The sequence below is a fragment of the Lampetra fluviatilis genome, chromosome 20 (assembly GCF_964198595.1).
Source record: "Lampetra fluviatilis chromosome 20, kcLamFluv1.1, whole genome shotgun sequence".
NCBI lineage: Eukaryota > Metazoa > Chordata > Hyperoartia > Petromyzontiformes > Petromyzontidae > Lampetra > Lampetra fluviatilis.
This window is the reverse complement of record NC_136294.1, coordinates 4891554-4917911: the sequence shown is the minus strand read 5'-3', so window position 1 is coordinate 4917911 and position 26358 is coordinate 4891554. Positions and strand designations below refer to the sequence as shown.

The 26358-nt window shown below is 52.5% G+C and overlaps 1 protein-coding gene across 2 annotated transcripts in view; it reads left to right on the top strand.

Moving 5' to 3' along the window:
* Positions 1 to 26358, top strand: part of LAMC1 (laminin subunit gamma 1) — a 111286-nt gene that overhangs the window by 77049 nt on the left and 7879 nt on the right. Inside the window, exons 4-23 of one of the 2 annotated variants that reach the window (XM_078865422.1) lie at positions 722 to 888; positions 4901 to 5089; positions 5635 to 5752; positions 6368 to 6466; positions 7363 to 7499; positions 9393 to 9515; positions 10886 to 11075; positions 11786 to 11898; positions 12603 to 12824; positions 13554 to 13742; positions 14918 to 15160; positions 15948 to 16101; positions 17689 to 17831; positions 18750 to 18928; positions 19879 to 20035; positions 20742 to 20947; positions 23750 to 23826; positions 24162 to 24299; positions 24451 to 24598; positions 25302 to 25451. In XM_078865422.1, the coding sequence (XP_078721548.1) occupies positions 722 to 888; positions 4901 to 5089; positions 5635 to 5752; positions 6368 to 6466; positions 7363 to 7499; positions 9393 to 9515; positions 10886 to 11075; positions 11786 to 11898; positions 12603 to 12824; positions 13554 to 13742; positions 14918 to 15160; positions 15948 to 16101; positions 17689 to 17831; positions 18750 to 18928; positions 19879 to 20035; positions 20742 to 20947; positions 23750 to 23826; positions 24162 to 24299; positions 24451 to 24598; positions 25302 to 25451 (3142 nt within the window). Of the gene's footprint in view, positions 1 to 721; positions 889 to 3814; positions 3985 to 4900; positions 5090 to 5634; positions 5753 to 6367; positions 6467 to 7362; positions 7500 to 9392; positions 9516 to 10885; positions 11076 to 11785; positions 11899 to 12602; positions 12825 to 13553; positions 13743 to 14917; positions 15161 to 15947; positions 16102 to 17688; positions 17832 to 18749; positions 18929 to 19878; positions 20036 to 20741; positions 20948 to 23749; positions 23827 to 24161; positions 24300 to 24450; positions 24599 to 25301; positions 25452 to 26358 lie in introns of those variants that run through there. The other variant, XM_078865423.1, reaches the window with a different exon arrangement.

The following is a 26358-nucleotide window of genomic DNA, read 5'->3' as shown; positions in this document are numbered from 1 at the left end:
CCCAATCGAGAGGTGGCTTTTGCCCCGTCACGGTGGCGAAATGTTAACTACCTCGCCTGGTATGCAGGAGGTCTCGTGGGTTCGATCCCTGACGCCTGCTGTATATTTGTAGTTTGCGTGTGCCTCTCCCTGGTGGTCGTGTGGATTTTTCTCCGGGTCCTCCGGTTTTCAATCTTTCTTATCGTATATTTATATAGCGCTTTTATCCAAGGCGCTTGGCAAGTGTTATGAGTGGTACAATTAGGGTAATTAAAAGTGATATGGTGAATAGGGATGGGTCATAGGGAGGGCGGTTAGTGGGTCCCTCCACATTTAGAATCGACATGCATTCAGAGTATTTGGCTGATATACATTTCCACATGATGAGCCACTTGGTTGAACTTTCATTTGTGATGGCCAGGTCACTTCTGAAAGAGAGCTCTACAGCTCTTTGGACATCGTGTCGTATCTAAACAGCCAAGCGCAGTTTGACGAGGGACCCAGGGCTGTCGTAGTTATGGGGGCTCCTCTTTGCATGTTCAGTTGCTTCCATTTATTGTTTAGCCACCGCCAATGCCCAGTGCTTAAACCTTCTGTTGTCAATTATCTTTGTTGTTTCGGCGAGTTTTTTTGTTTGTTAAATGTGACATACGAATTACAAAACGAGCGTTCTGTTTGGTAATCCGTCTCAATTATTATTGCCGCTCGCAAAGTAAACCACGTGCCCGCCCGCGCCCGGCAGGTGCAAATGCAACGGGCACGCCAGCGAGTGCGTGAAGAACGAGCAGGGAGCGCTGGCCTGCAAGTGCCGGCACAACACGATGGGCGCCGACTGTGAGAAGTGCCTGCCGCTCTACAACGACCGCCCGTGGCACCGTGCCACCTCGGAGAGCGCCAACGAGTGCACGCGTGAGTGGGACGCCCTCCCTCTTACCTACCCCCGCAACCCACCCAGCTGCCGCACGCAGCCGCAGCCGCCCCGGCCACACCTTCTGGGAACGGATTTCTAAAGGGTCACGATGCCCTGGAAGGCTTACGCAAAAGAGCAAACTATTTGGTGGTTTTGTGGGCACTGCATCGCGCACTTTCAGATTGTGCTTTTTATGTGGCCGTCTAGAATACTCGTCATTTGTCGTTTTCCCCTCGGCACTGGCTACGTACATGCGTGTGTGTTCTAGACTTGACTGATGAGAAATAATACGTTGATGTTTCGGTGTTGGGTGCGTGGCTCAGGGATCGGAAGACTGACTTTCAGGCACTGCTGAGTTTTTGGGTTTGAATTTGGGTTTGAGCCATCCGTGATGAACCCACGTCCTCAAATGTGTAACGGGTTAGATGGTCTCAACCCAGGCCACCAATGACCAAAAAACCCCCACACGCCTTAAGTCGCTGGCTTATTATCTCAGTCCAGTCAGGTGGCTCAGCCGTAAGGTGAGCTGCTCGAGATTGTGAAAGGCTGTGAGCCGACATTTCCATATTTGCAAATAATCCTTTTTGTTTTTGTTTGGGGTCTCCCTGTCTTTGCACAACCCTTATATTAATCTGGCCACTATTTAGTCGGATAAGTACCGAATAGCAATACTAACTGTACAAGTTGGTTCAAATTCGATCACTTTTACGAGCGTAGTTGGCCCCGCCACCCACCCCCCACGCGTTACAGAAATCTAAATGCTTTCAACATTAGTTGAAAAACATTTTTTTTTTTTTAGCATCGCCGTTATTTGGCATGCCAAGTAATTGATATAAAACAACCGAATGTAGATTATTTTGGGGCCAAGGAATCAGATTTTTTAAAACCGATAATCGCGTGATCAGGAAGATGCGTTTAGCTTTTAGATGCGTTTTAGCGAGGAGAGCTGCAGAATCTTTATTTATACTGGAGAAATCCCATGAGCTATATGAAGCTTTTCTTCACATATGCCAACTAAGGGCGGTTCAGGAAAGCTACAACAACAAACAACACAAACCGATGACTGCAAATAAAATACATAATTTCCACGTGATGAACCACTTTGTTGAGCTATCATTTGTGGCCAGGTTGCTTTTGAAAAAGAGCTAATAGCACAGTAAAATAATCCATAATAGAGGTCTTTTGGGTTATATCGCGTAAATATATAGATGTGTCATTAAAACTCGCCACCACCCGACACAGCCAACTAGTAAGGGTCGTCACGTTAACAGAACGTGCCAATTCGTCACTAGTACAGCACTAGTGTGTAGTGTATAGTGTAGTGTATAGTGTAGTCTACTAGTACAGCACACCGGTGTGTTGGAGAGCCAAGCCACAACATTTACAATCTGAGTACGACGTTTCGCCATTAATTGCAACTAGCTTCATCAGGCGACAGCCAGATTTGTGGAGAAGTCCACCTGTTTCGTTCCTTATATAGAGGCGTAGATGTGGTAACCACACTTCTGCGCTCTTGTGCAAAGTAAAATAAAGTAGCGAGTTTGAAAATTATTGAGTACACTTAGCAGGCCAAGGATATGGGCTTCGTGGGACACCGTAACTTGTTGCTGTGCAATTTGCTGCTGCCAGACTGTGGTGAGTGTATGCGTATATGTTGAACTTCTTTCGCACCATACGTAGCCATTCGTGCTAATCGGAGGTGCGGGGAAGGACAACAAACTAGATGAGCTATACAAGTTCAAATTGCGTCATAGCAAAGGGACCCCTGAGCGGTGGTGGGCCGCGTCTTGCCGCACGATGTCGGCGTTGCCACTCACAATGGCTGTGGCGACGACGGTGATGGCAGTGATGACGATGATGGTGACGACGACGATGGTGATGATAGTGACGACGGTGATGACGACGATGACGGCAGTGATGATGAGGATGGTAACGACGAAGATGGTGATGGTGACGACGACGGTGACGACGACGGTAACGACGGTGGCGACGACTGTGACGGCAGTGATGACCAGGATGGTGACGACGACGATGGCGACGGTAACGACGGTAATGACGGTAACGACGGTGACTGTGACGATGATGGTGACGACGACGATGGCGACGGTGACGATGGCGGTGACGATGACGGTGACGATGGCGGTGACGGCTGTGACGACAGTGACGACAGTGACGGTGGCGATGGCGATGATGACGACGACGACGATGATGACCGCGACGTAGGCGATATACCCGTGACGATGACGACGATGACCGTGACGACGATAGCGGCTGCGGCTGAGACGACAAGCGCGCGTTTCTTCTGGAGACCTTGGCCCCCTGCCTCGCGTATCAGCAACATCTTCGCCTGGAGCGGTCGCCATTGTTATTTTATTTATTTTAGACATTTTTGGGACGTTTGTTTTGAGACATCTCTACCCCCCTCCAGCTATTGCAACAGATGTCACGGGCGTTTTGCTCTGTGCACACACACACGCACCCACACATACACACGCATATACACATACACACACATCTTAAAAATTTTATCCTTTTTTTCTGGTTTAATTATTGAACATTCATTGCCTCATGGTCGGCATTTAGCACCCTCTAAGTAGTTTTAACGGGGAGAGTTTGAAAGATCTGCCTCTTTGTTGTCAGTATTATGGGGTCAAGCCATAAAACATAAACAAGCAAAAACAAATTGTTTTTTTGGGTACGGGACGGTTCGTGGCGCCGTCGGCCTCCTGCTCTATTTTAATGGGCAAATAAATAAAGGATGGAACCGCGAAGCCCTCATCCCGCGCGGTCATGCTCACCTCGACGCGTTTCCCAGGCACCGGCTTGCGCCACACACGGCTGCCTCCCGTTGACCGGCGGCCAACGCACTCGGGGGTCACCTCCCCCACCCCCTCCCCTCCCGCGAGTCTCCGATACGCGTACGCGGGCGGGCCTTCGATACACGTACGCGGGCGGTTTAGCGTGGGGCCACCCTGCGACCGCCATGAGCCCACGCGGGTGGATCCTGAGCGCGGCCCTCGTTGCGTTCGCGTTCGGCTCGGCATTCCGCTGCCGGGGCGACGGCATTATCTGCTGGGAGGGAGGAATGCGGCGAGGTAAAGGGTCCGCGTTTTTTGCCTCGCCGAGGCGACGCAGTGTTAGGCCGCTGTGCGGAGGCCCGGCCCGCAGAGAGATCTAAGTTGAAACTTGTCGTTAATGTGCCGCGGAGTTGAGCGGCGTCGGGGACCGTGGTAAATAACAGGTTTGGTTTGGCTGACCGGGGCACTCGGAAGCATTCCTGGAGTGAGGAGGTACCCTACATGCATAAACGCTTTTTGTATATTTTATTTTTTCTATTACATTCGCTCAGCAGAGACCATAAAGACTCGATGTGGCGGGAAGTAATTTTAAGCTTTGGCGTTGTCGCTGCGCGGCGTGACCGATCGGTATTGTTCCCGCACCTCTTGTATTCCATAAAGTCCCATAATCCCTCATTTCCACGAGCCTTGTTTCCGGGAGCCCATTTGTGCTCGCAGTATTTCTCTCAGCAGGCTGCGCTCTGCCGCACGAGCTCTCTCTGTGTTGGGGATCAGGGCGCTGGGAGTGCAGCGTTCAGAGACTAGCGGGCATTTATGAACAAATGTTCCCATTTTTGCTTCGACTGCCCACTCCGCGAGATGAAGTCTGGTGACCTCTAGATTACAAATCGAGTGCGTTAACCGTTACACCGTGGCAGCATCCCTGCAGCTCTCTCCCGCCGCACATTCGCAGCATCAAAGCGCCGTCCACCTTCAAGCGGCAGTTCAAATCTCTCACCTGTCCAGGCTCTCGCCTGGTCAGGCTGACACACGAGGAACTTTGAGCCCTGGCACTGCGCGTCAGCGCTTTCGATCGAACAATGCGTCCGATTCGTGAAATATCCGCACAGTAGATTTTGTGTATTATTATGTTTATCATGATGATGATCGTTATTATTATCCACGTATGTGTGTCGTCTTCTCACGACGAGTGCTCATGCTTCCTCCCGTGCAGTGTGCGACTGTAATGGCCGTGCGGACGAGTGCTACTTCGACCCCGAGCTGTACCGCGCCACGGGCCACGGCGGACACTGCACCAACTGCAGGGACAACACGGACGGCAAGAACTGCGAGCGATGCCTCGAGAACTTCTACCGGAGGAGCGCCAGCGAGCACTGCCTCCCCTGCAACTGCAACCCCGTGGGTAAGGCGGCGAACGGAGGCGGTGGTCCATCGGCGTCGTGGGCATCATCATCGTTGGCATCCGCAAAGCGAAACATCCTTCGTCGTGGCAATAGTAACGGTGGAGGCAATGGGGTGCTGCTAATTCAATGTTGACCAAAGTAATCACGTTATGTTGAATTTGTGCCCAATTTTGTTTGGTGTCGGACGTTAAGCAGGGCTGAAAATCATCCCAATGTGAACCCAAATGCTCGTGAATGGAATTGGCCAAACATACCACTGCAGAACCATGCTGAAATTTGGTTTTGAGAATCAATGAATTGTGAATTACAAGTCTGTCCAGATGATTTAATAGGTGCACGTGTGCTTGATTGCCTCAGTGCCTCCCGTAGAATATTTAGAGTTTCACGGCGATTCACTCCTACGTTGTCGACGGCCTGGTCGGCGTTTCCACAATCGCACACCGGGTCCTCTATTTTAATTTCCACTCGCGAAGGTAGTGGACGCACCAGCCGCGAGAAGGGCGGATTCCATTTAATGTACACGTCGCCGTCACTGCCGCCGCAGGCTCGTACAGCCGTCAGTGCGACCAGCAGGGCCGCTGCAGCTGCAAGCAGGGCGTGATGGGCGAGCGGTGCGACCAGTGCTTGCCGGGCTTCCACTCCATGGACGAGGCCGGATGCAGGTGAGACGCGGTGAACACGGAGGACACGGTTTGCTCGTGGGGGTTGGGGGGGGACCAGTGGCGCGTGGCTGTTGAGCGTGCAGGTGGTGCTGCTGTTGCACCAGGGCGCAGGCGCTGGGCTACGAAGACGGGGGGGGAGGGGTGGTAAATGAGACAGCGGTGGGGGGGGGCTATTTCATTTATTGCACCAGGGCCAATGCAAGCCATGCTACGCCACGGGGGGGGGGGGGGGTGGGACAACTTCCGAATGTAAGAAAACGGAGTTGTGATAGAGGACACCCCCACCTGTTTTTGTTGTCAGCTGGGGAAAGAAATATCGGACATTTGGCAAACGCTTCATGCAGGGGACACCCGGCCTTTCTGAAAACCAGGACTGTCCCTGACTAAAGCCGGTAATGATGTGGCCATACTATCCCATACCAATTCGGGTGGTCCTTCTTTTTTTTATATGTCTTTTTGTAGTTGGGTTAAATTATCCGTAACTGTGAAATTATGGCCTAACCGAAGGATATTCAGGGGGGTCACAACCGTGATCCCAACGCGTACGCCTATACCAGACGCGTCTCGGCGGACTCTCGGGAGAACGCTCGCTCGCTGTTTGTGCGCGCAATGCAGGCTATGCACGTGCAACCCGGCGGGCACCTTGGAGGAATGCCAGCCCGACACCGGGCGCTGCGTGTGCAAGGACAACGTGGAAGGCTACAACTGCGACAGGTGACGGCGCGCGGTGGCAGGGGCGCAAACCCACCACTCGCCAGAGGTCGCAAACGGGTTTTGATTCCTTACCCGTACCCGTACCCGGCCGCACCAGGGTCGCAAATGGGTACCCGTACCCGTACCCAGCCAGGTACCCGTACCCTACCCGAAATGAGTGACAAACGGTTACTCACCAGTGACTCACGGCCTACCCGTACCCGTACCCGGCCGCACCAGGCTCGCAAATACGGGTAGCCGGGTATCGGGTAGGGTACGGGTATCGGGTACCCGGTTGCGACCTCTGCCACTCGCACGCGCTCAACGCCTGTCCCCCCGGCCTCCTCCGGGCGGCACCAGTTGCTGGGCTGGTGTCGGCTGCAGACGAACGTCGTTGTTCCGCCGTCTGTTGTTGTTGTTGTCATCGGCCTGTAACTTCTCACTGGTGGGCAAAGGTCCTCGCTCCCCGTTTGATTCGATTCCTGCCTTTTCCTGGTTGCCAATGTCGAGTAAAACTGTCGCAATGAATTGGATGAGATGGCAAACGTCCTCCGAAATCCATTGATTTGACCACTCAAGGGATTAGTTGATGAGTCTTGGTTGCAAGAGTGTCAAAAGCCAGAGTTAAAACATCTACAACATTGACTTAAAGCTTTCGTGACTGCAGGAATTCATATTCTTGGGTCTTTCGGTAAAGTCACATCAATAGGTTCAAAGAAAATAACAAACCTATCTACGTGACTTTACCTAAAGACCCAAGAATACAACTACAACAATTAATAAATGAACGAAACGTCAAATAAATATTGACGTTAACTTTACACCGCAGTTGAACGAGATGCTTACCAATGTCACCGTTGGCGAGCTGCGATTTTTAACGCGAGCCTTTCCGGCACGCTTGTCCCCTGCCTTCCCAGCTGCAAGCCTGGCTTCTTTAACCTCGACGCGCTGAACCGCAAGGGCTGCACGGCGTGCTTCTGCTACGGACACTCGTCGGTGTGCTCCAGCGCCCAGGATCACTCCGTCCACACCATCTCCTCCGACTTCCGCGCCGGTGAGCACACTCAGCCTCGTGCCACGACTTTCATGGCTGATGTGGGGGAGGGGGAGGGATTCGATGCCACCGTGGTGAAAACGGGTGTCGGCACCCTGGGTCTCCCCACGCGACAGTTGAAACAGCGGAGCAGGTTTCTCAAATTTCCTCGCCTCTGCCCACATTGTAGCGTAAATTGGATACATCACCATCGGCAGATTGTCCGTGGTGGGGTAAAGTGTGGGTACATTTTAAGACATCTGCTCAGTTTGCAAAGAGTTGGCCAACATTCCCTCGAGTGAGGGGGGCCCTCTGGAGCTCTCTAATGGATGCCATTCTGCCAGCAAGTGGCGTAAATAGGCCTCGGCAAGGTAAGGTAAAAGTGTAAAAACAACGAGCCTACCTTTACCCTACCTTTTACCTTACCACAATACAATCACTCTACCCTACCTTTTACCCTTCGGCAGGTAAGGTAAAAGGTAAAAGGTAAAAACAACGAGCCTACCTTTACCCTACCTTTTACCTTACCACAATACAATCACTCTACCCTACCTTTTACCCTTTCGCAGGTAAGGTAAAAGGTAAAAAGCAACGAGCCTACCTTTGACCCTACCCTTTACCCTTACCCCTTGGCATGTCGACACCTTTACCCTTTACCTTTACCCTTTTACCCGGTAAAAAGGGTACAATTACCTTACCTTGCCGAGGCCTAGGCGTAAACAAGAAATGTCAGGGCTGCACCTTTTACCTTTTTATTGCAGGAGGTAACGAGATGTCGGAAGTTGCATCGGCATAACTTGAGGCCTCTTAATAGAGCCTTGGGGAGAGAGGTGGTGCGGTGGTCAGCGCAATGTGCATTCTCGACCTGGTAGCCTGATTTTGATTTGCAGTCATGCCTACCATCGGTGGCAAGTGATATCTGTACCAGTCCAGAGGCCACCCTTTTATTTTAACCCGCATTGACCAGTATGGTGAAGCAGTGGCTTGGCAAAGGGATGATGATAATAGGGGGGTCATCGTTACCAATTGGTAATGCTAAATATGGTGGTGTGACATGTCAGTCAATTCATTTTTTTATTGTGCCGTTAATAAAATATATAATTGCATCAGTGATCATCTGCAGAGGTCTTCTGGTGTACAAGTCTGTAACTGATTTCTAGAGTATCTCAATGTCATTATGTTAGGAAAATAATGATTATCTTAGGAAATTTATTATTTTAGAAAAATAATGACCGAAGAAGCTGTCATGCCTTACAGTCATTGATTACTTAATGAGTTGTGTTCATCGTTTAAAGGCAATTTATTCCTCAATAAATATAACTTTTTATTAAAATCACACATTTTATTAACCAGCTGATTTTACCACTATTGCCTCTGTTATTGCCTCTGATTATTTTACTTTGTTCCTCGGTGTCTTACTCGTGAAGTAGTTTTAAAGTCATTACACTCGGGATCGTCTCCTGATGATATGTAACGAAACCGTGAATTAGTCTTAATTAAACAACTTTGGAAGCAACAACAAACACCTTCCCGTTCAGTAACAATAACCATCTCTCGACTGTATCTCAACAGTGTCGACTGTCTAAAAGCACGCGCTACTAAGCTTTCTACCAACCCCCCCTCCTGTTGATGTCACACCTTAGAGGAACGAGATTGTTTCCTCTTAAAAATGTAATTCGTGGGGCTGTAGGCCCTCACCTCCCCCATCCCTCACCCCCACTCCCTCCCTCCCCATCGGCTGACTCGGCTGCGTTGGGATCGTCTCGTGCAAACGGCGTCGTCGGTTCGAGCAATCTACGCAACGCACTGTGACGGGGATAGCGCTTTGTTGAAAAAAAAAGGGAATTCAGTTCTTTCGTTTGTGTTTTATTGACGTCATCGTCGGTCGGTTGGTCGCCCTCTGTTACCGCCCAGGTCAGGACGGGTGGCTCGCGGAGGAGCGCGACGGCAACGCCTTCCAGCTGACGTGGAACTCCGCCGCGGGAGAGCTCTCCGTCTCCTCGGAGGATTTCTATCCCATCTACTTCCTGGCGGCCGGTGCGTTCGTGCATCTGTGCCCCTCCCCCGCCGAAAGGAACCGAAAGCAACCGAAAGCTTTGTCCGTTAGATGACTTAGCGATTTTATGGAAATGTGTTTTTTGCCACACTGCGTTATGACTCAAGAACCAACGGCAGTAGAAGGATGAGCAGAAGTAGACCAAAAATATGCAAAAAAATCTGCCTTTCCAATTGGCAGGTTTGTTTTTTGAGAGGACGTGACCGGATTAGCAGAGCTGGGTTTAATTGAACCATTGTTTGGTTGTGATTGCTCGCTACAGAGACAACTACGTATGTATTTGTATGTTGAACTTCTTTCACACTATAAGTTGCCAATCGTGCTAATCGGAGGTGCGGGGGGGGGACAACAAAATTAAACGCAAAAAGCAACGAAACAAAAAAGCTAAAAACTATTGATGAATGGCCAAATTGTGATACTTTTCAAATCATGCTACTATTGATGTGTTAAAAGATGTCCGTCCGTCTGTCATTCCGCTTTCAACTCAAGAACAACATCTAGGAAGGGGGGTTGTTGCTACTGTGCAACCCGGCCTGCAGTTGCAAGACGACGTCAATGTCGCCACAGTGGCTGGTTTTATTTGTGTCAAAATACAGCTTGACAATTCTAGATTTGAAGCTTTCGTGACTGCAAGGAATCATATTCTTAGGTTTTTTCGGTAAAGTCACGTAGGTAAAACATCAAAATTAATGAAAATAAAATAAAATAAAACAAAAATCACGACGTTTCGGAGGCAACACAAGTCTCCGTAATCTGGCTGTGACGGTCCCACCTGATGACGGAGACTTGTGTTGCCTCCGAAACGTCGTGATTTTTGTTTTATTTTATTTTATTTTCATTAATTTTGATGTTTTACCTACGTGACTTTACCGAAAAAACCTAAGAATACAGCTTGACAATTCGATACACGTGGCTGTCACTAGCCGTCAAAGCAGGCCTTCGTTATTTCCCAGGGGCAGTTCGAATCGGTGGCAGGCAACCGATGCACTAGCACAGTGAACTGATTAATGTTGCACAACACCCTGACATCGATCCGGTGAGCTGCGTGTTCCCATCAAATGAATGTTTTGCGACCGCAACTTTGACATCGCCGGCCTCCTGTGCCTGGAACAGTCCTTGGCACCGCGCGTCCGAGCCGTCGAGTCACTGCCCGTGGTTCAAAACCGTGCTCAAAAGTCACCTCGTCAATAGCCACAAGTGACACCAACTTAATTTCTCATTGGCCCCAACGATGTTCAATGTTTTCGTTTCTTGTTTAGCATCCCTGTAGTAATTGATGGCTGCCAAAGTGACGACGCTGTCGGAATTTTCGCTATCACCATCATGATCATTATCCGATTTTGTTCTGCAGACAAATTCCTGGGGAACCAGCTCCTGAGCTACGGCCAGAACCTGACGTTCAAGTTCCGCGTGGACAACCGCGACGTGCGCCTCTCGGCCGAGGACCTGGTGCTCGAGGGTGCGGAGCTGCGCGTGTCGGTTCCGCTCATCGCGCAGGGGAACTCCTACCCCACGGAAGAAGTCCAGACCTACCACTTCCTGTGAGTCCCTCTGCCGCCGCATCGCAGCACCTACAGCCCTGCCTCGTCGTGACCTCGGTTTAAAGGAGGTGTGGTGGTGGGCGGGGAATGTTGCCACATTCAACGTCGAATTAACTTAAGGCAAATGTTAAACCATACGCGGTAGGAGTGATGATAAGATCTGCCTTTGTCATGTATTCTGCTACAGCTTTTGGCTCCGGTGTATGTTTTGTACCAACATTTTACATTTTAATTCAAAATAATTTAGATGGCGGGGTGGGGGGGGGGCTGAGCCCCTTTCAGCCCCTTTCAGCCCCTTTCAGCCCACCCGACGCTGTGGGGTTGTATCTCTGTTTGACAGCGTGTGACCCGTCAATCCTGGGGGAGATGCAAGGCTGGGCTCAATTTTAGATAGATCTGTCCAGAAAATTTCGGCGAGCATGGCACACCCCACATCCAGTGTGTACCTCTCGCTATGGGCCGTGCACACCAGTCACGCGCTACGAGCTCCATTCTACCGGCGGTCTAGAAATTCTATTCGGCGAGGATTTAAGCCCCGCCCACGGCAGAGAGGAGGGGCAAATGCAAGCGGAAATCTCCGTAGGATCGTAGCAACGTGAGGGGGGGGCGAGGAAGAAGTCACAGGAGTGACTTCATATCATCAAATGGGATCTCTGTGTTGTGGTGTTCTCTTGGTGTGTGTGTGTGGTGTTTATATTGTGTGTTTTCAGGCTGCACGAAGTTGCCGAGTACCCATGGCGTCCACAGCTGACCACCACCGAGTTCCAGCGCCTCCTGTCTAACCTCACGTCCGTCAAAATTCGTGGCACCTACAACGCCCAGAGTGAGTCCTGACGTGAAAATAAAAACATTAATTCCTCCGCCGCATTCCCCGTGTCTGTTGTTCTTTCGGGAAATTCTGCATTCGTGAACATTTTCAAGAACGTAAACCCTCGCAGATAGAGAGGGGTTTACTGTCTCTCTAAGGTGATATTTGTATTTGGTGGGCCGTGCCCAAAATTCTATGAATTGGGTAGCAGGGATGGTAATTCACACACTGATATGGGCGGGGGCCCCTCATTCCAGCCGGGTCTGTGTCAGAGACCCAAAAATCATATTTCTGGTCCCGGCACACCACATCCAGTATACATATCGCTTTGGCAGTGGCTATGAGTGACATGCCTACTTCAGTTGTTTTTGCGAGTAATTTAGCCCTGGATTAGAGCTACGGTGTACGTTAGGAAACCGCCCGTTGTGCAACAAGGTGGTGTCGTAGAGCAAGTAAGTTTTTTTGGTTGTCTACTGTACATATTATTTTTCCGTCTTTTGTCTACATACAAAACGACGCCAATGCAGGACCCTCTCCTGAAAAATAAATGTATCTTGAGACTCGGTGAGCATTTTCCCAGGCGAAGAACTGGCCCGTGGACGTCGTTATTCTTCCACGCACATGTGAGCATCGTGGGTTTGGAGGAGATTAAAAGAAACGAAAGGAAAAAAAACCGTCCCCCTTGTGCTGTCCGTTTCTCCTGTCCGCGTGGCGCGCAGACGCGGGCCACCTGCAGGGCATTTCGCTGACGAGCGCACGGCGGGGGCCTGGGCCCCCTGCGCCGTGGGTGGAGCACTGCTCGTGCCCGCCTGGGTACCAGGGCCAGTTCTGCGAGTCGTGCGCGCCCGGGTTCACCCGGGAGGAGCCCGGCAAGGGGCCCTTCAGCAGCTGCGTGCCGTGTGCCTGCCACAGCCACAGTGCGACCTGCCACCCGGAGACCGGTAATCGCGACGTGACCCCCCCGGTCTTTGCTGGCAGTTCACACAATCCTTTGACTTGGGACATGTCTGCTTTCTCAAGTTCTGGTTTATCTGCTCTTCTTCTTCACCCAACTGATCTGTCTCCACGCCTCCTCACTCCGTTCTTTGACGTAATTTTGCCAAACAGGTGCACGGCTCTGCCTGGCCGCATGCTACCGACCACGCTGTACGTGTCCATAAATGCTATCAATTGGAAGGTCACATATAAAATTCTTCTTTGGGGATCGACTCTATCATCCTTAGTACAGCCAATAAAATTAACAACAATCATTCCAGCGGACAAATTGGTTTCAGCCGTGCAGATGTGGCCTTTACCCCACCAATGTACTCGGGGGCCCACCGAGAGAGAGGATAACATCTTGCGATGGTGAGATGTTTTCTGCCTTGCCTGGTATGCAGTAAGCCGTGGGTTCGATCTCGACCTTGACGCCTGCATATTTGGAGTTTGCATGTTCTCCTTGTGGTCGCTTGGATTTTTCTACCGGGTCCTCTGGTTTTCCCTCCACTTTAGAGTGTTTGGCTGCTATACATTTCCACATTGTAAGCCACTTGGTTGAGCTATCATTTGTGGCCAGGTCACTTCTGAAAAAGAGCCTCATTGCTCAGTGGGCCTTACCTTAGTTTAGGTCACCGCCACCCAACCCCGCCGAACGGAACGCTAACGCTCGTGAACCGCGGCGCACGGCGCAGGCGAGTGCCGCTGCGAGCACAACACGGCGGGGCGCAGCTGCGAGCGGTGCCGGGACGGCTTCTACGGCGATGCCACGCAGGGCAGCGACGACGACTGCGCCGTCTGCCCCTGCCCCTCGGGCAGCTCCTGCGCCATCGAGCCGCGCGCGGGGGAGGTGGTGTGCACCAGCTGCCCTGAGGGCACCACCGGTGAGCGCGCGTGGGGAGGATCCCCCCCCCTCTCTCCCCCTACTCCCCCCCCCCCCCACCGCTCCCCATCGTTGGTTGCTCCGTGTCCATGATGAAAGCTGTCTCTGGTACAGGCCAGTCGGTTTCAAAGACATTGCATACATTATCAGGGCACGTTCGTTTGCTATGTTTTGCCACAAGTACGGGTGGTCAATGGCGTTGGAACATCTTAACAGCTCCTGGTTTATTGCCAGAGAGGGTAAAGCTTAATTCTTATTTTTTGAACCACGTGGTGTGACACTCTGCCGCCGCCCGCTCCATCCTGCTTCTCGGGTCGTACTGCGGCTGTTTATGGAACCCCCCCATACCCCCTCTAGGCAACCGTGCAGCACAGCGTCGTTCCCAAAGCGGGTCTTAGAAAAGCTCAGAATGTAAGCGACTGTTAATGAGTAATGAAGTGATCTGCTTTCTGCTGCATGCTGATCGCACCTCCCGATTAGCACGGTTGGCTGCGTACGGTGCGAAAGAACTTCAACGTACACACAGACATACACACGTACACACGTACATACACACGTACATACACACGTACACACGTACACACGTACACACACACGTACACACGTACACACACACGTACACACGTACACACACACATACACACGTACACACACACATACACACGTACACACACACATACACACGTACACACATACATACACACGTACACACACACATACACACGTACACACATACACTCTGTTGTCACTCTCACACCCTCTGTGTCTGGGACATCCATCGCTTAATTGAATTTAGCAGAGGCTTATCTGGCACGACGACGACCTGATTGTTTCGTTGTCGCTCTGCATCGACATCAGCGGCCGTACGAAAGAAGAAGCAGCAGGGGGCTTATCTCTAGGCGTGTAACAATACGCTGGGTCATTGATTAAAATTGATTCGTACACTCGTGATACACGCATCGAATGGTGCGCATGAGAAATTGAGCGCAGTGTTTACGATGCACGGGCTCGTGATTCGTGCATCTCACTTCGACGTTTATTTTGTGGGGCGGGGTGGGGGGTGTGGAGAGAAAAAAAAGGTGTAAAATCGAGACGAGGGAAAGCACCCCGAGCAAAGATTTTTATTTTTTTTAATGACCAAATCTCGACTCGTGTCGGCACCGCCCCCGGGTGCAGGCAAGCGCTGCGAGCTGTGCGACGACGGCTATTTCGGCGACCCCACGGGCCAGGAGGGGCCTTCGCGGCCGTGCCGCAAGTGCGAGTGCACGGAGAACATCGACCCCAACGCGGTGGGGAACTGCGACCGGCGCACCGGCGAGTGCCTCAAGTGCATCTACAACACGGGCGGCTTCTACTGCGACCGCTGCCTCGACGGATTCTACGGCGACGCCCGCTTGCCGCTGCCCGACAAGTGCAAGCGTGAGTCCACGCCTCCCCCCGCCTCTCTCTCTCTCTACTTCGCGTGGCCGGTGCCGGAGCGATCTCGTCGCCCGCCCCCGCCAACGGAATTAACGCCGTTAACCAGAGAGTGGCCCACGGAAGTGGATACCACGCGTGTCTTCTGGCCCACGCAATAGAGGGGAGGCGCCCTCGCACCTGTCCTGCATATGCAGAGTAACGTTCGTCGCGCGGCAGTCAAATGGGATATTTAATTCGATCGCACTGCTAGAGGTGAGCAGGCTAATGCCGGAGACAAACACAGTTGGAAGTTGACACAGCTGTGCCCGTTGGCTGTGCGTGCCACAAACTGTCATTGTCACCGACGCGCCAAGTAAGTAGGTAACCGCACTCGACCGAGCAGTCGGTGATGGCCACATGCTGGGTCTTTGTCGCTGTTATATTCATCCATATGTGCCGCCTGGGTGTGCGTGCGGAGGGAGTGGTTAGCGCGCACAGCGCTTCGAACCCACAAACTCTTAAAATTCCCGCTCACGGGCAACATCAGCGACGATTATTTGAATCCGTGCTGGGGCCTTCCCTAGGTCAACAACGCCTCAAATGAGTACCTGGTGGGGCTGTGCAAACATCGCCACTCGGGAGACAAAGGCTGTGCGCTGGCCACCCCCAACCCTTCGCGTGCCGTGCCAGCCTCCGTCGGTGCCACTCGCTAACGGCACTTGCCTCAGCAGTCTGTTCAAGGCTACACGGGGGAGGGGGTGGGTGTGGGTCTCTTCATCTTTGTGCGTGCGTGCGTGCGTGCATGCAGCCTGCGCGTGCTTCCTTCTCGGCACGGTGGAGGGGCAGACCACGTGCAACCCTGTGACGGGGCAGTGCGACTGCCTGCCCCACGTGGCCGAGCGCGACTGCCGGCAGTGCGAGGCTGGCTTCTACGACATCGCCAGCGGCAACGGCTGCAAGCGGTGAGGCCCCCCCCCCGACCCACCCACCCACACGCCCCACCCTAAACTAAAACTATTTTTTGTATTTTACCAGGTAAGGCCCATTGACCTACGTACCTCTTTTTCATAAGCGACCTGGCCACAAATGATAGCCCATCGAAGTGGCTTATCATCACCACGTGGAAACTTAGAGCAGCCAAATACTCTAAACGCGTGATGTTGGTTCTAAATGTGGAGGGAAAAACCTGAGTACCCGGAGAAAAATCCACGCGACCACGGGGAGAGACACGCAAACTCCAAATATACAGCAGGCGTCGGTGTCGGGATTGAACCCACGACCCCCTGCATACCAGGCGAGGTAGTCCAACATGTCGTCATCATCGTTCCTCAATGTAATCACGATTGTAATTACTACCATTAATCATCATCGTCGTCATCTTAAGTGTCACCATCGTCATTGTCATTGTCCTCGTCATCATCATCAGTATCAACAATGTTCACTGCTGTGGATGGCAGCTTGGATGTGGTACGAGCTGATTTCCTGGGTGAGAGTAAGGAGAGAGGATTGGATCCTTTCTCTGAAGTCAGCCTGAAAGTGTGTAACGGCAACGAGATGTGTGACTTGTCTGCAGTCTGTGGTTTAATCCGCACTGTGTTCATTTTGATTTGAAAGGTAAAAACGCCTCTGTTTCAACAGTGCAACTCATTGGGACGTCGGGTTGCTGTCGAGAGTTAGTTTTGCGTAAACGACTCCGTGTCGTGACAAGTTATCCGTCAAAATAGCTTGATTATGACCATAATTATCGCCGTTGTTTTCATCCCGAAGGAAAGCATTGCCGCGCTGTGATGACGGTGTACAGTGAAGTTAAGGGTCCTTTCTTTCCTGCGTGCGTTTCTCGTTTGTGTTTCTGTGCGTGTTGCTGTGCATATTTTTGCACGAGTTCTCGCGTGTTCCTGCGTGGTCTAGCATGCATTTCTGTGTGTGTGCACCTCCGTGCTGTGCCTCGGTGGGGAGCGGTGGCTCGGTGGTTAGGTCACCGCGCTACGAACCCGGCGAGCCGAGGTTCGATTCCCGCTCACGGCCAACACCAGTGACGAATATCTGAACCGGTCCTGGGCCTCCCCTAGGTCGACTCGGCCACAAATGAATACCTGGTGCGGTGTGTAAACATCGGGTCTGGGAAGGCAAAGGCGGTCGGGAGTGGTACTGGCCACCCACCCCCTCGTGTGCCGTTCCGGCCTTCATAGGTGCTCGCTAACAGCACTCGCCCCTACAGTCTGTTAGAGGCTATATGGGGGATGTTTGTCTTTGAACCTCCGTGCATTACCGCATGCGCTCTTCCGTGCATTGCTTCTTGGAGTACTAAAGTGCATGCGTTGCTGCATGGGTAAATTTTGTTCGTTCCTCCGTGCGTTCCCACGTGGTTTGCCACACGCGTACCCCCCTCCCCCCCCCCGGGTGCGTTCTCTGCATGCGTTGCTCTACGCTGTCGTTCGCGTGCGCATTTCTCCGTCGTTAACTTGCCGTGCGTTTCTCCGTCGTTAACTTACCGTGCGTTCCTCCGTGCGTCGCCCCGTGTCTGTACGTGCATCTGCGCGTGCCTGCAGGTGCGAGTGCCACCCCGTGGGCTCCCAGACGGGGCAGTGCGACATCACGACGGGGCAGTGCGATTGCCGGCCCGGTGTGGAGGGTCGCGCCTGCGAAGTCTGCGCCCCCAACCACTTCGGCTTCTCCGTCAAGGGCTGCTCACGTACGCTCGCTCGCTCGGTCGCCGTCGTTATGTTCGCTTGCGGCTGTATTTGATTGATGCAACGGAAATGACGCAACGAGCCGTGACGAAGAGTCAAATTGCATTCTGTCTACGAAGTTGGCCGTCGTTTAGAAGCGGAGGATGGCGTTAGAAGTGTACGCGCACTCCTTTGGTCAGTCCAATGCAAGATTAGAGCTCTCCCGCTATGCCGTCGGATGTGGGGGTTATTCGACCATACTTCGGCATGCTGGTCCGTGCAGGTTGGTGAACGTGTGGGGGGGGGGGGGGTGCGTATGTGGGAGAGCAAAAGATCGGTACAACAATGCAATTTGCTGCACTGCCTCCCAAGTAGCCCTGCAGCCTATAACACCTGTTGTGCATGGTTGTCACTCATCCAAGCACTATCCCAGGCTCGAACGCAGCTTCGATTCTGAGATTGGACACATACCGGGTGATTTGATGGATAGAAAAGCAGGTAAGAGCCCATTGAGGCCAACAGGTTATTTCAAGAGAGAGCCAAGTTTAAAGAATTTTAACTAACCGGCTAGCAAGCTGCAGCTCATGAAGCAATGTCTGCACACCATCAACAAACTGGCCCTGCAACTCAAACTATGGACCATGTAGTACACCAACTGTGGTCTGCGATCCTTCAACGGAGAAAGAGGGAATAACAAAACGACACGATAATTCTCTCTGCTGAAGCCCTCTCGTCGTGACCAGCAGCAGACCTCGACATTGCCATCTCGCTCCTGAACATATTGCTGCTGCCATCATACGGTCGAGGAGAGTCGACGAACTCTGCAATTCAGCTAGAAGCGATACCACTGCCGGTCGGGGTTTTGATTGAGTGCGGTCATCTCCCCCCCACCCACCCCCCACCCCCCCACCGTTGGTGCGGCCTCCCGGTGAACGGCGCAGCGTGCGACTGTGACTTTGCCGGAGCCAAGGGCATGCAGTGCGACGAGGGCGGCCACTGCCCGTGCAGGAACGGCGCCGTCGGGGTGCGGTGCGACCAGTGCGGGGAGAACTTCTACCGCAACCGCACCAACCCGGGCTGCCAGCAGTGCCCGCCGTGCTACTCGCTTGTCGAGAGCAAGGTGAGAGGCGCACGCCGCCACCGTCGCCGCCGTCGCTACCGTCACCTTTCCCATCATCGTTCCCACTACCGCTGCGACCGCCACAACGACCACCATCATCGCCACTGGCACCATATAACCACCTCCGTTACAAAAATCAGCACCACCATTGCCACCACTACCGCCATTGCCACCACTACCGCCATTGCCACCTACGTTGTTGCCATTCCTACCGCCATGACTGCAACTACTGCTACTGAAATCGCCCCGCGCAGCATAACCACCTCCACAACCGCTCACCACTGTTACCACCACCGCCACCACTACCACCATTGCCACCTCCATTGTTGCCATCGCCACTAGCGCCACTGTCATCGCCACCATCGCTGCCACTGTAATCGTCAACACCCACTGTCACCATGATTGCCATCGCCAAAATATGAAATTTTGGTAAAACGAGGTTCGTATCATAATAACCGTGATGATTATCATTTAATGCAGCGTACACGTCACGTAAAATTACACGATAAAGCCTAAGTAGGGCTGACATCAACGAATATAAATGTAATAGCTCTGCTTGCTTTGAGTAATCATCATCAGCCATGCTTCATCTCCAGTGGGAATGAAACGACACAAATTATTAGAAGCACTTAATAGTCAGGCTGCGAAGTTGGGCCAAAGCTAATAATGAGCAAAACATTGTGCAATGTAATTTTCTATAAACGTTGCCATATGTAATGCCCAGGAGGCATGTAGCGTTCCATATTCTCTCTCTTTCTCTGCCACCCTCCTTTCCCTCCTCCCTTTCCTCCTCCTCATGCTGCCATCTCCTCTTCTATTTCATCCTCCTCTTTCTCACCACCCCCTCGCCACTTCGTCACCTCACCCACCCACCTCCTCCTTATCGTCGTCCGCGTCCTTGTACCCCCCCCCTCCCCCGCCCCCGCCCCCCCCGCCCACTCCGTACCCAGGTGAACTCTCACCGCGAGAAGCTGCGGGAGCTGGAGCGATACCTGGAGGGAATCGGCAGCGACCCCGGGGCCATCAACGACCGCGACTTTGAGCAGCGGCTGCAGTCGGTGGGCGACGCCGTCGTGCAGCTGCTGTGGGAGGTGCAGTCCGTGCAGGGTGCGTGCTGCCGAAATCGTAAAATAACAACAATTAAAAGCAAGCAACTGTGTCGTGTGAGAAGTCTGAAATATTTCACGAGCACAAATCATCGTCACAGGATGAATTCCCCTGTGGCGTGTCGGCTCTGGCAGATTATTTCTAGGCTGGTCAGAGTACAACTACAAATCAAGTTGCAGAAATATTAAAGCGATTACAGGGTGGCTATTGCACCAAATACGTAAACTTCAGGAAAATGTTATTGACTTCGACAACGTTGACGATGTTGACGGCAAGGAGGATGACAATGACATTGACTTAAATTATGTTAAAGATGACAATGTAATGATGATGATAATACTAACAATAGCGATTTGTAACAATAACGATTAAGGTAATGATGATCAGTTCAACAAGTTGCTTTGGCGACCTATATTTTTCATATATAAAGGTTTTTATTTCGGTTAGATCACATAAATAGAAATGTTATTAACCCACCACCACGCGACACAGCCAATTAGTAAGGTTTGTCACGTGTGGTGGTGAGTTAACGGCACATTTTATATTGACACGATTCAACCCAAAAAAAACCTTTATTATGAATGCTGATGATCGTCATGATGCCAAGCACAATGCCATTGTTGACTTTGACCCAACAGAACACGAATCGTGACCCCACTCCCCCCGCACCCCCCCTCCCCCACACATTTCCATCTTTCAATTCCAGACGCCGACTACAGCCTTCTGGACCGGCTCGCCGACATCAACGCGACGCTGACGCGGGAGATGACTCGGCTGCGGCGCGTGCGGCAGGGCGTGGACGACACCACCTCCGCCCTCGGCCGCTCCCGCACCGCCGCCGACGACGTGGACGCCCTCGCTGCCGACGCCCGGCAGCAGCTGGAGCGGGCGCGCAAGGCCCTGAGCACCGTGGTGCGTGCACCACCTGCTGCTGCTGCCGGCCCGGCGGCCGGTTGGCCAGGCAGCCAGTTAGGCAGCCTGCCAGTTAGCCAACCAGCCAGTTAGGCAGGCAGTTAGGCAGGCAGTTAGATAAGCAAGCAGTTAGCCAATCAGTTAGACAGCCAGCCAGTTAGGCAGGCAGTTAGATAAGCAAGCAGTTAGCCAACCAGTTAGACAGCCAGCCAGTTAGGCAGGCAGTTAGGCAGCCAGTTAGATAAGCAAGCAGTTAGCCAACCAGTTAGACAGCCAGCCAGTTAGGCAGGCAGTTAGGCAGCCAGTTAGATAAGCAAGCAGTTAGCCAACCAGTTAGACAGCCAGCCAGTTAGGCAGGCAGTTAGGCAGCCAGTTAGATAAGCAAGCAGTTAGCCAACCAGTTAGACAGCCAGCCAGTTAGGCAGGCAGTTAGATAAGCAAGCAGTTAGCCAACCAGTTAGACAGCCAGCCAGTTAGGCAGGCAGTTAGATAAGCAAGCAGTTAGCCAACCAGTTAGACAGCCAGCCAGTTAGGCAGGCAGTTAGATAAGCAAGCAGTTAGCCAATCAGTTAAACAGCCAGCCAGTTAGGCAGGAAGTTAGATAAGCAAGCAGTTAGCCAACCAGTTAGACAGCCAGCCAGTTAGGCAGGCAGTTAGATAAGCAAGCAGTTAGCCAACCAGTTAGACAGCCAGCCAGTTAGGCAGGCAGTTAGATAAGCAAGCAGTTAGCCAACCATTTAGACAGCCAGCCAGTTAGGCAGGCAGTTAGATAAGCAAGCAGTTAGCCAACCAGTTAGACAGCCAGCCAGTTAGGCAGGCAGTTAGATAAGCAAGCAGTTAGCCAATCAGTTAGACAGCCAGCCAGTTAGGCAGGCAGTTAGATAAGCAAGCAGTTAGCCAACCAGTTAGACAGCCAGCCAGTTAGGCAGGCAGTTAGATAAGCAAGCAGTTAGCCAATCAGTTAGACAGCCAGCCAGTTAGGCAGGCAGTTAGATAAGCAAGCAGTTAGCCAACCAGTTAGACAGCCAGCCAGTTAGGCAGGCAGCTAGATAAGCATGCAGTTAGCCAACCAGTTAGACAGCCAGCCAGTTAGGCAGGCAGTTAGATAAGCAAGCAGTTAGCCAACCAGTTAGACAGCCAGCCAGTTAGGCAGGCAGTTAGATAAGCAAGCAGTTAGCCAATCAGTTAGACAGCCAGCGAGTTAGGCAGGCAGTTAGATAAGCAAGCAGTTAGCCAACCAGTTAGTTCAGCCAGCCAGTTAGGCAGGCAGGCAGTTAGGTAAGCAAGCAGTTAGCCAACCAGTTAGACAGCCAGCCAGTTAGGCAGGCAGTTAGGCAGCCAGTTAGATAAGCAAGCAGTTAGCCAACCAGTTAGACAGCCAGCCAGTTAGGCAGCCAGTTAGGCAGACAGTTAGGTAAGCAAGCAGTTAGCCAACCAGTTAGACAGCCAGCCAGTTAGGTAGGCAGTTAGATAATCAAGCAGTTAGCCAACCAGTTAGACAGCCAGCCAGTTAGGCAGGCAGTTAGATAAGCAAGCAGTTAGCCAACCAGTTAGACAGCCAGCCAGTTAGGTAGGCAGGCAGTTAGATAAGCAAGCAGTTAGCCAACCAGTTAGACAGCCAGCCAGTTAGGCAGCCAGTTAGGCAGACAGTTAGGTAAGCAAGCAGTTAGCCAGCCAGTTAGACAGCCAGCCAGTTAGGTAGGCAGTTAGATAAGCAAGCAGTTAGCCAACCAGTTAGACAGCCAGCCAGTTAGGCAGGCAGTTAGATAAGCAAGCAGTTAGCCAACCAGTTAGACAGCCAGCCAGTTAGGTAGGCAGGCAGTTAGATAAGCAAGCAGTTAGCCAACCAGTTAGACAGCCAGCCAGTTAGGCAGTTAGCCAAGCCCGCCAGTTAGCCAAGCAGCCAGTTAGCCAGGCAGGCAGGTAGACAGTCAGCCAGCTAACCAGGCTGTTAGCCAGCCAGTGAGCCAGCCAGTGAGCCAGCCAGTGAGCCAGCCAGTGAGCCAGCCAGCCAGCCAGTTAGCTAGATTGTTGGCTAGAGCGCCAGCCAGTGTGTGTTGGCACATCCATTGTCCAATGTTGTCATGTCAAACAATGGCGTTGTCCCAGACGTCGTGATGATGATCATCATTATTACCGTAGTCGTTATTGTTACGATCGCTTATCGTTAGCATCATCATCATGTTGTTGTCATCGTTATCATCGTTTAATTGAATGTCATTGAAATCCTCATCAGCTTTTTAGGCAACGTCGTCATGATCAACTTCATCACCATCGTTCTCAAAGTCAATAAACGTTACGCGAGTTGCCTTCGTCGTTACTTTATCGTCTTTGTCATCATCGCCTTCATCAGCATCGTCATCATCGTTAGTTTTTTTCCTCTGTCATCCTATTCATCATCATCACCACCGTAATCATGGTAATCAATGTCATCCTATCTTTTCCACCTGCTGCTGTGGATGTGTGTGTGTGTGTGTCCTGTGGGAATGGTGCTGCAGTGCTTAGCACACTGCCGCAACAAACCTGGCAAACCTAGCATTACTTTCCAGGCACGGTTAACATCGTGTGCAAAGTTATATCTCAACCTGTTGTTGTGACCCTTCCCAGGGTCAAACTCGGCCTTAAATGTGTGCCTGTTGTGGTGTGTAAATATCAGCACATGTGAGAAAAAGCCAGCCGGGTATGGTGCTGGCCACACTACCCTTTGGTGTGCTGTGCCAACCACCATCAGCACTCTCCCTAAACGGCTAATGATGCTAAAATGTGACGTCGTAATCTTTGTTGTTGTTGTTGCTGTTGCAGACGATTGATCCCAGAAACGTTTCGGACCCAAACAACCTGACGGGGTTGGTGGATGAAGCGAGGAAGCTTGCCGATGAGTGAGTATCAGAAGAGAGACTTGTGTTAATAATCCTTGAAAATTCGGAAGTGGTCGAGTGATCCTGGTCAGAGTGCACACCGCTGAGATCCTAGGTTCAAATCCAGGGCCTCGTCCATCTGCTTAAACGAGAATAAGAAGAATAAGAATGTGAACCCAGAAGGATTCCTGTGACCCAGCGCACAGAGTATAATTTCACAGCAGGAGTGTGGCACAAGCAATATTCCTGCTCAAGAGCGATGCTGCTGAAATCTCACCACCGCACCCATAACGTACCGCAACGTCGTCCAGTGTGTTAACGCTGTGCGTGCGTGCGTGTGCCTTCGTGTGCGGCAGACACAAAAACGGCGCCTCCGAGATTGAGGGCACGGCCAACATGGCCCTCAACTCCTCCCAGACGGCGCTCGACCTGCTTTCCCGCATCCTGGTGGATGAGAACGAGCTGGGCGAGAAGGCCTTAAACCTCACCACCAAGTGCGTACCCAGCCGCATGGCCCCCGGCTGCCCACACGAGCGCTACTCGAAGCTGCTTTTTAGTTTTTTTGCTAAAATCGAGCCAACCTTCCCATTTCTTTAACTCTGTCAAATGTTACTTGGCCTTTTTATTTATTTGCGTATCACGCAGGCTGAGGGAGGCCAAGAACTTGACGTCGCAGCTCGAGAAATACGCGAACCAAGTGCAGAGCAACGCAACGGACGTTGGCGACGTTGCCCTCAACCTGTACACGCAGGCCAAGGCGGCCTTGCCGCAAGTCAACATCTCTGCGCTGGAGGTTGAGTGACTGTTCCATAGGCACAGAATATGCGCAGAAGCTCGCATGAGCGTACAAAGCGCACGCGCGCACACACACTGCACAGATCCATGTTCAACGGCAACAACCGCCGTTCGCCACTAGGTGACGTCAGCATGGCGCTTGTGCCAAGATAAGTGCACCTTGATGTCACGTGAAGTGTCGAAGGGCTCCGCTGGCAGGAGGTCACGAGATATACCCACGTGCTATGGGTTGACTTGCTTAAATGACTGGCAGATGTACCACCTGTGCTGACGTACTACACGCACACATACTGCATACACATACTATACACACACATACTTTACACACACACACACACAATTAATACACACACATACTGCTTACACGCTTATACTACACAAGTCAACATGCCGGAGGTTAAATGACAGTCTCAGACACCGCTTTCCCATATTCCCACACCGAACAATCTCACACCCCTCCATCATATCCACGTGCAGCCGAGTGATGCGCCGTGTGCTTCAGTTCTGAACGTGCCCATTCACGAGACGGAGGCGCGGACGTGATCCTAGGACACCGTAACCTCCGCTCGCCATCCGCAGGAGCCACGGGCCCCCTGCATTGTCCGTCCGCTATCGCCACTGTTTTTTTCTTGAGCAGCGATGACCGTACTTCCCCCCCCCCTCCCCCCGAAACCACCTCCGCTAATCTCCTCGAATCGCAGACGCGGGCCGAGCATATTGGCGCCAAGTCGGAGGAGGTAATGCAGCGCACGGGGGAGAAGGAGGCCAACCTGCACGACCTTCTCAACGAAACGCGGTCCAGGCAGGAGAAGGCCGCCGTGTTGCTCCAGCGCGGCTTGCAGGAGCAGAAGGTAGCGCCCGCGCGCGTGCGCCGAGACCCGTGTGACTAACGCGACCGTTGTGTTGTGGATTTCCCCCCCCCCCCTCCTCCTCCTCTCCCCCACGCCCCAATCCCACGATGGCGTCCGTCTGCCCGTCCATCCGTACGGCTGCCACCCCCCCCCCCTACCACCCCGCCCCCACCCCCCACCACCTTCGTCGTTCACACGTGTCGCGGTCTTCGGTCACGACAACGAACGACAACGAACGACAACATCGCGATCGGGATTCTCGTCCGTGGGGGTGTGGGATTGAAAAAAAACCAACAACCGTACCCAATGACAAAATCGGCCGACCCACCACCACCACCAGCAAGAGCACAAGCGCGTGGGCGAGATCCTGCGAGCGGTCACGTCCCACGCCAACGCCACCATCGAGATGGCCGACATGTGCATCGAGCGCTCGGAGGTGCACCACAATCAAGCGCGCAGGCTGCTCGACTCGGCCCGCATCTACGGCCAGGTAGACGCGGTGCCACGCCGCACCGGCGCTGCGGCCTTTCCTGGTGGCTCCGTCTCGACCTGTCGGCATCCTTCGCTGCCGGCACCTCGCTCTGCTTGGTTTGTTGGAAATCGCCAAAAAAAAAAAACGGGAAGCTGGCGCTGGTGGAAGTGTCCCGTTTTATTTCACGTTGATTTCCCTTTTGCCTTGGAGCTCCTCATTAGAAGCCCTCTCGGTAGCTTAGTTTTTTTTTTGGTGTCGCTGAATTCCTGTCGACTTTTCCTGCCTTGGGTTCTTCCAGTCAAGCGATCCGCGTTCAAGAACCACACCGCGCAGGGCTGCCCGCCGGTGTTCTTGGTCAGCGCCGTGACGCCGTGACACCGCGCGTGGCGTTCTTTCACCGCTTGGTTGAACTGCGTGGCGATCTCTCTCTCTCTC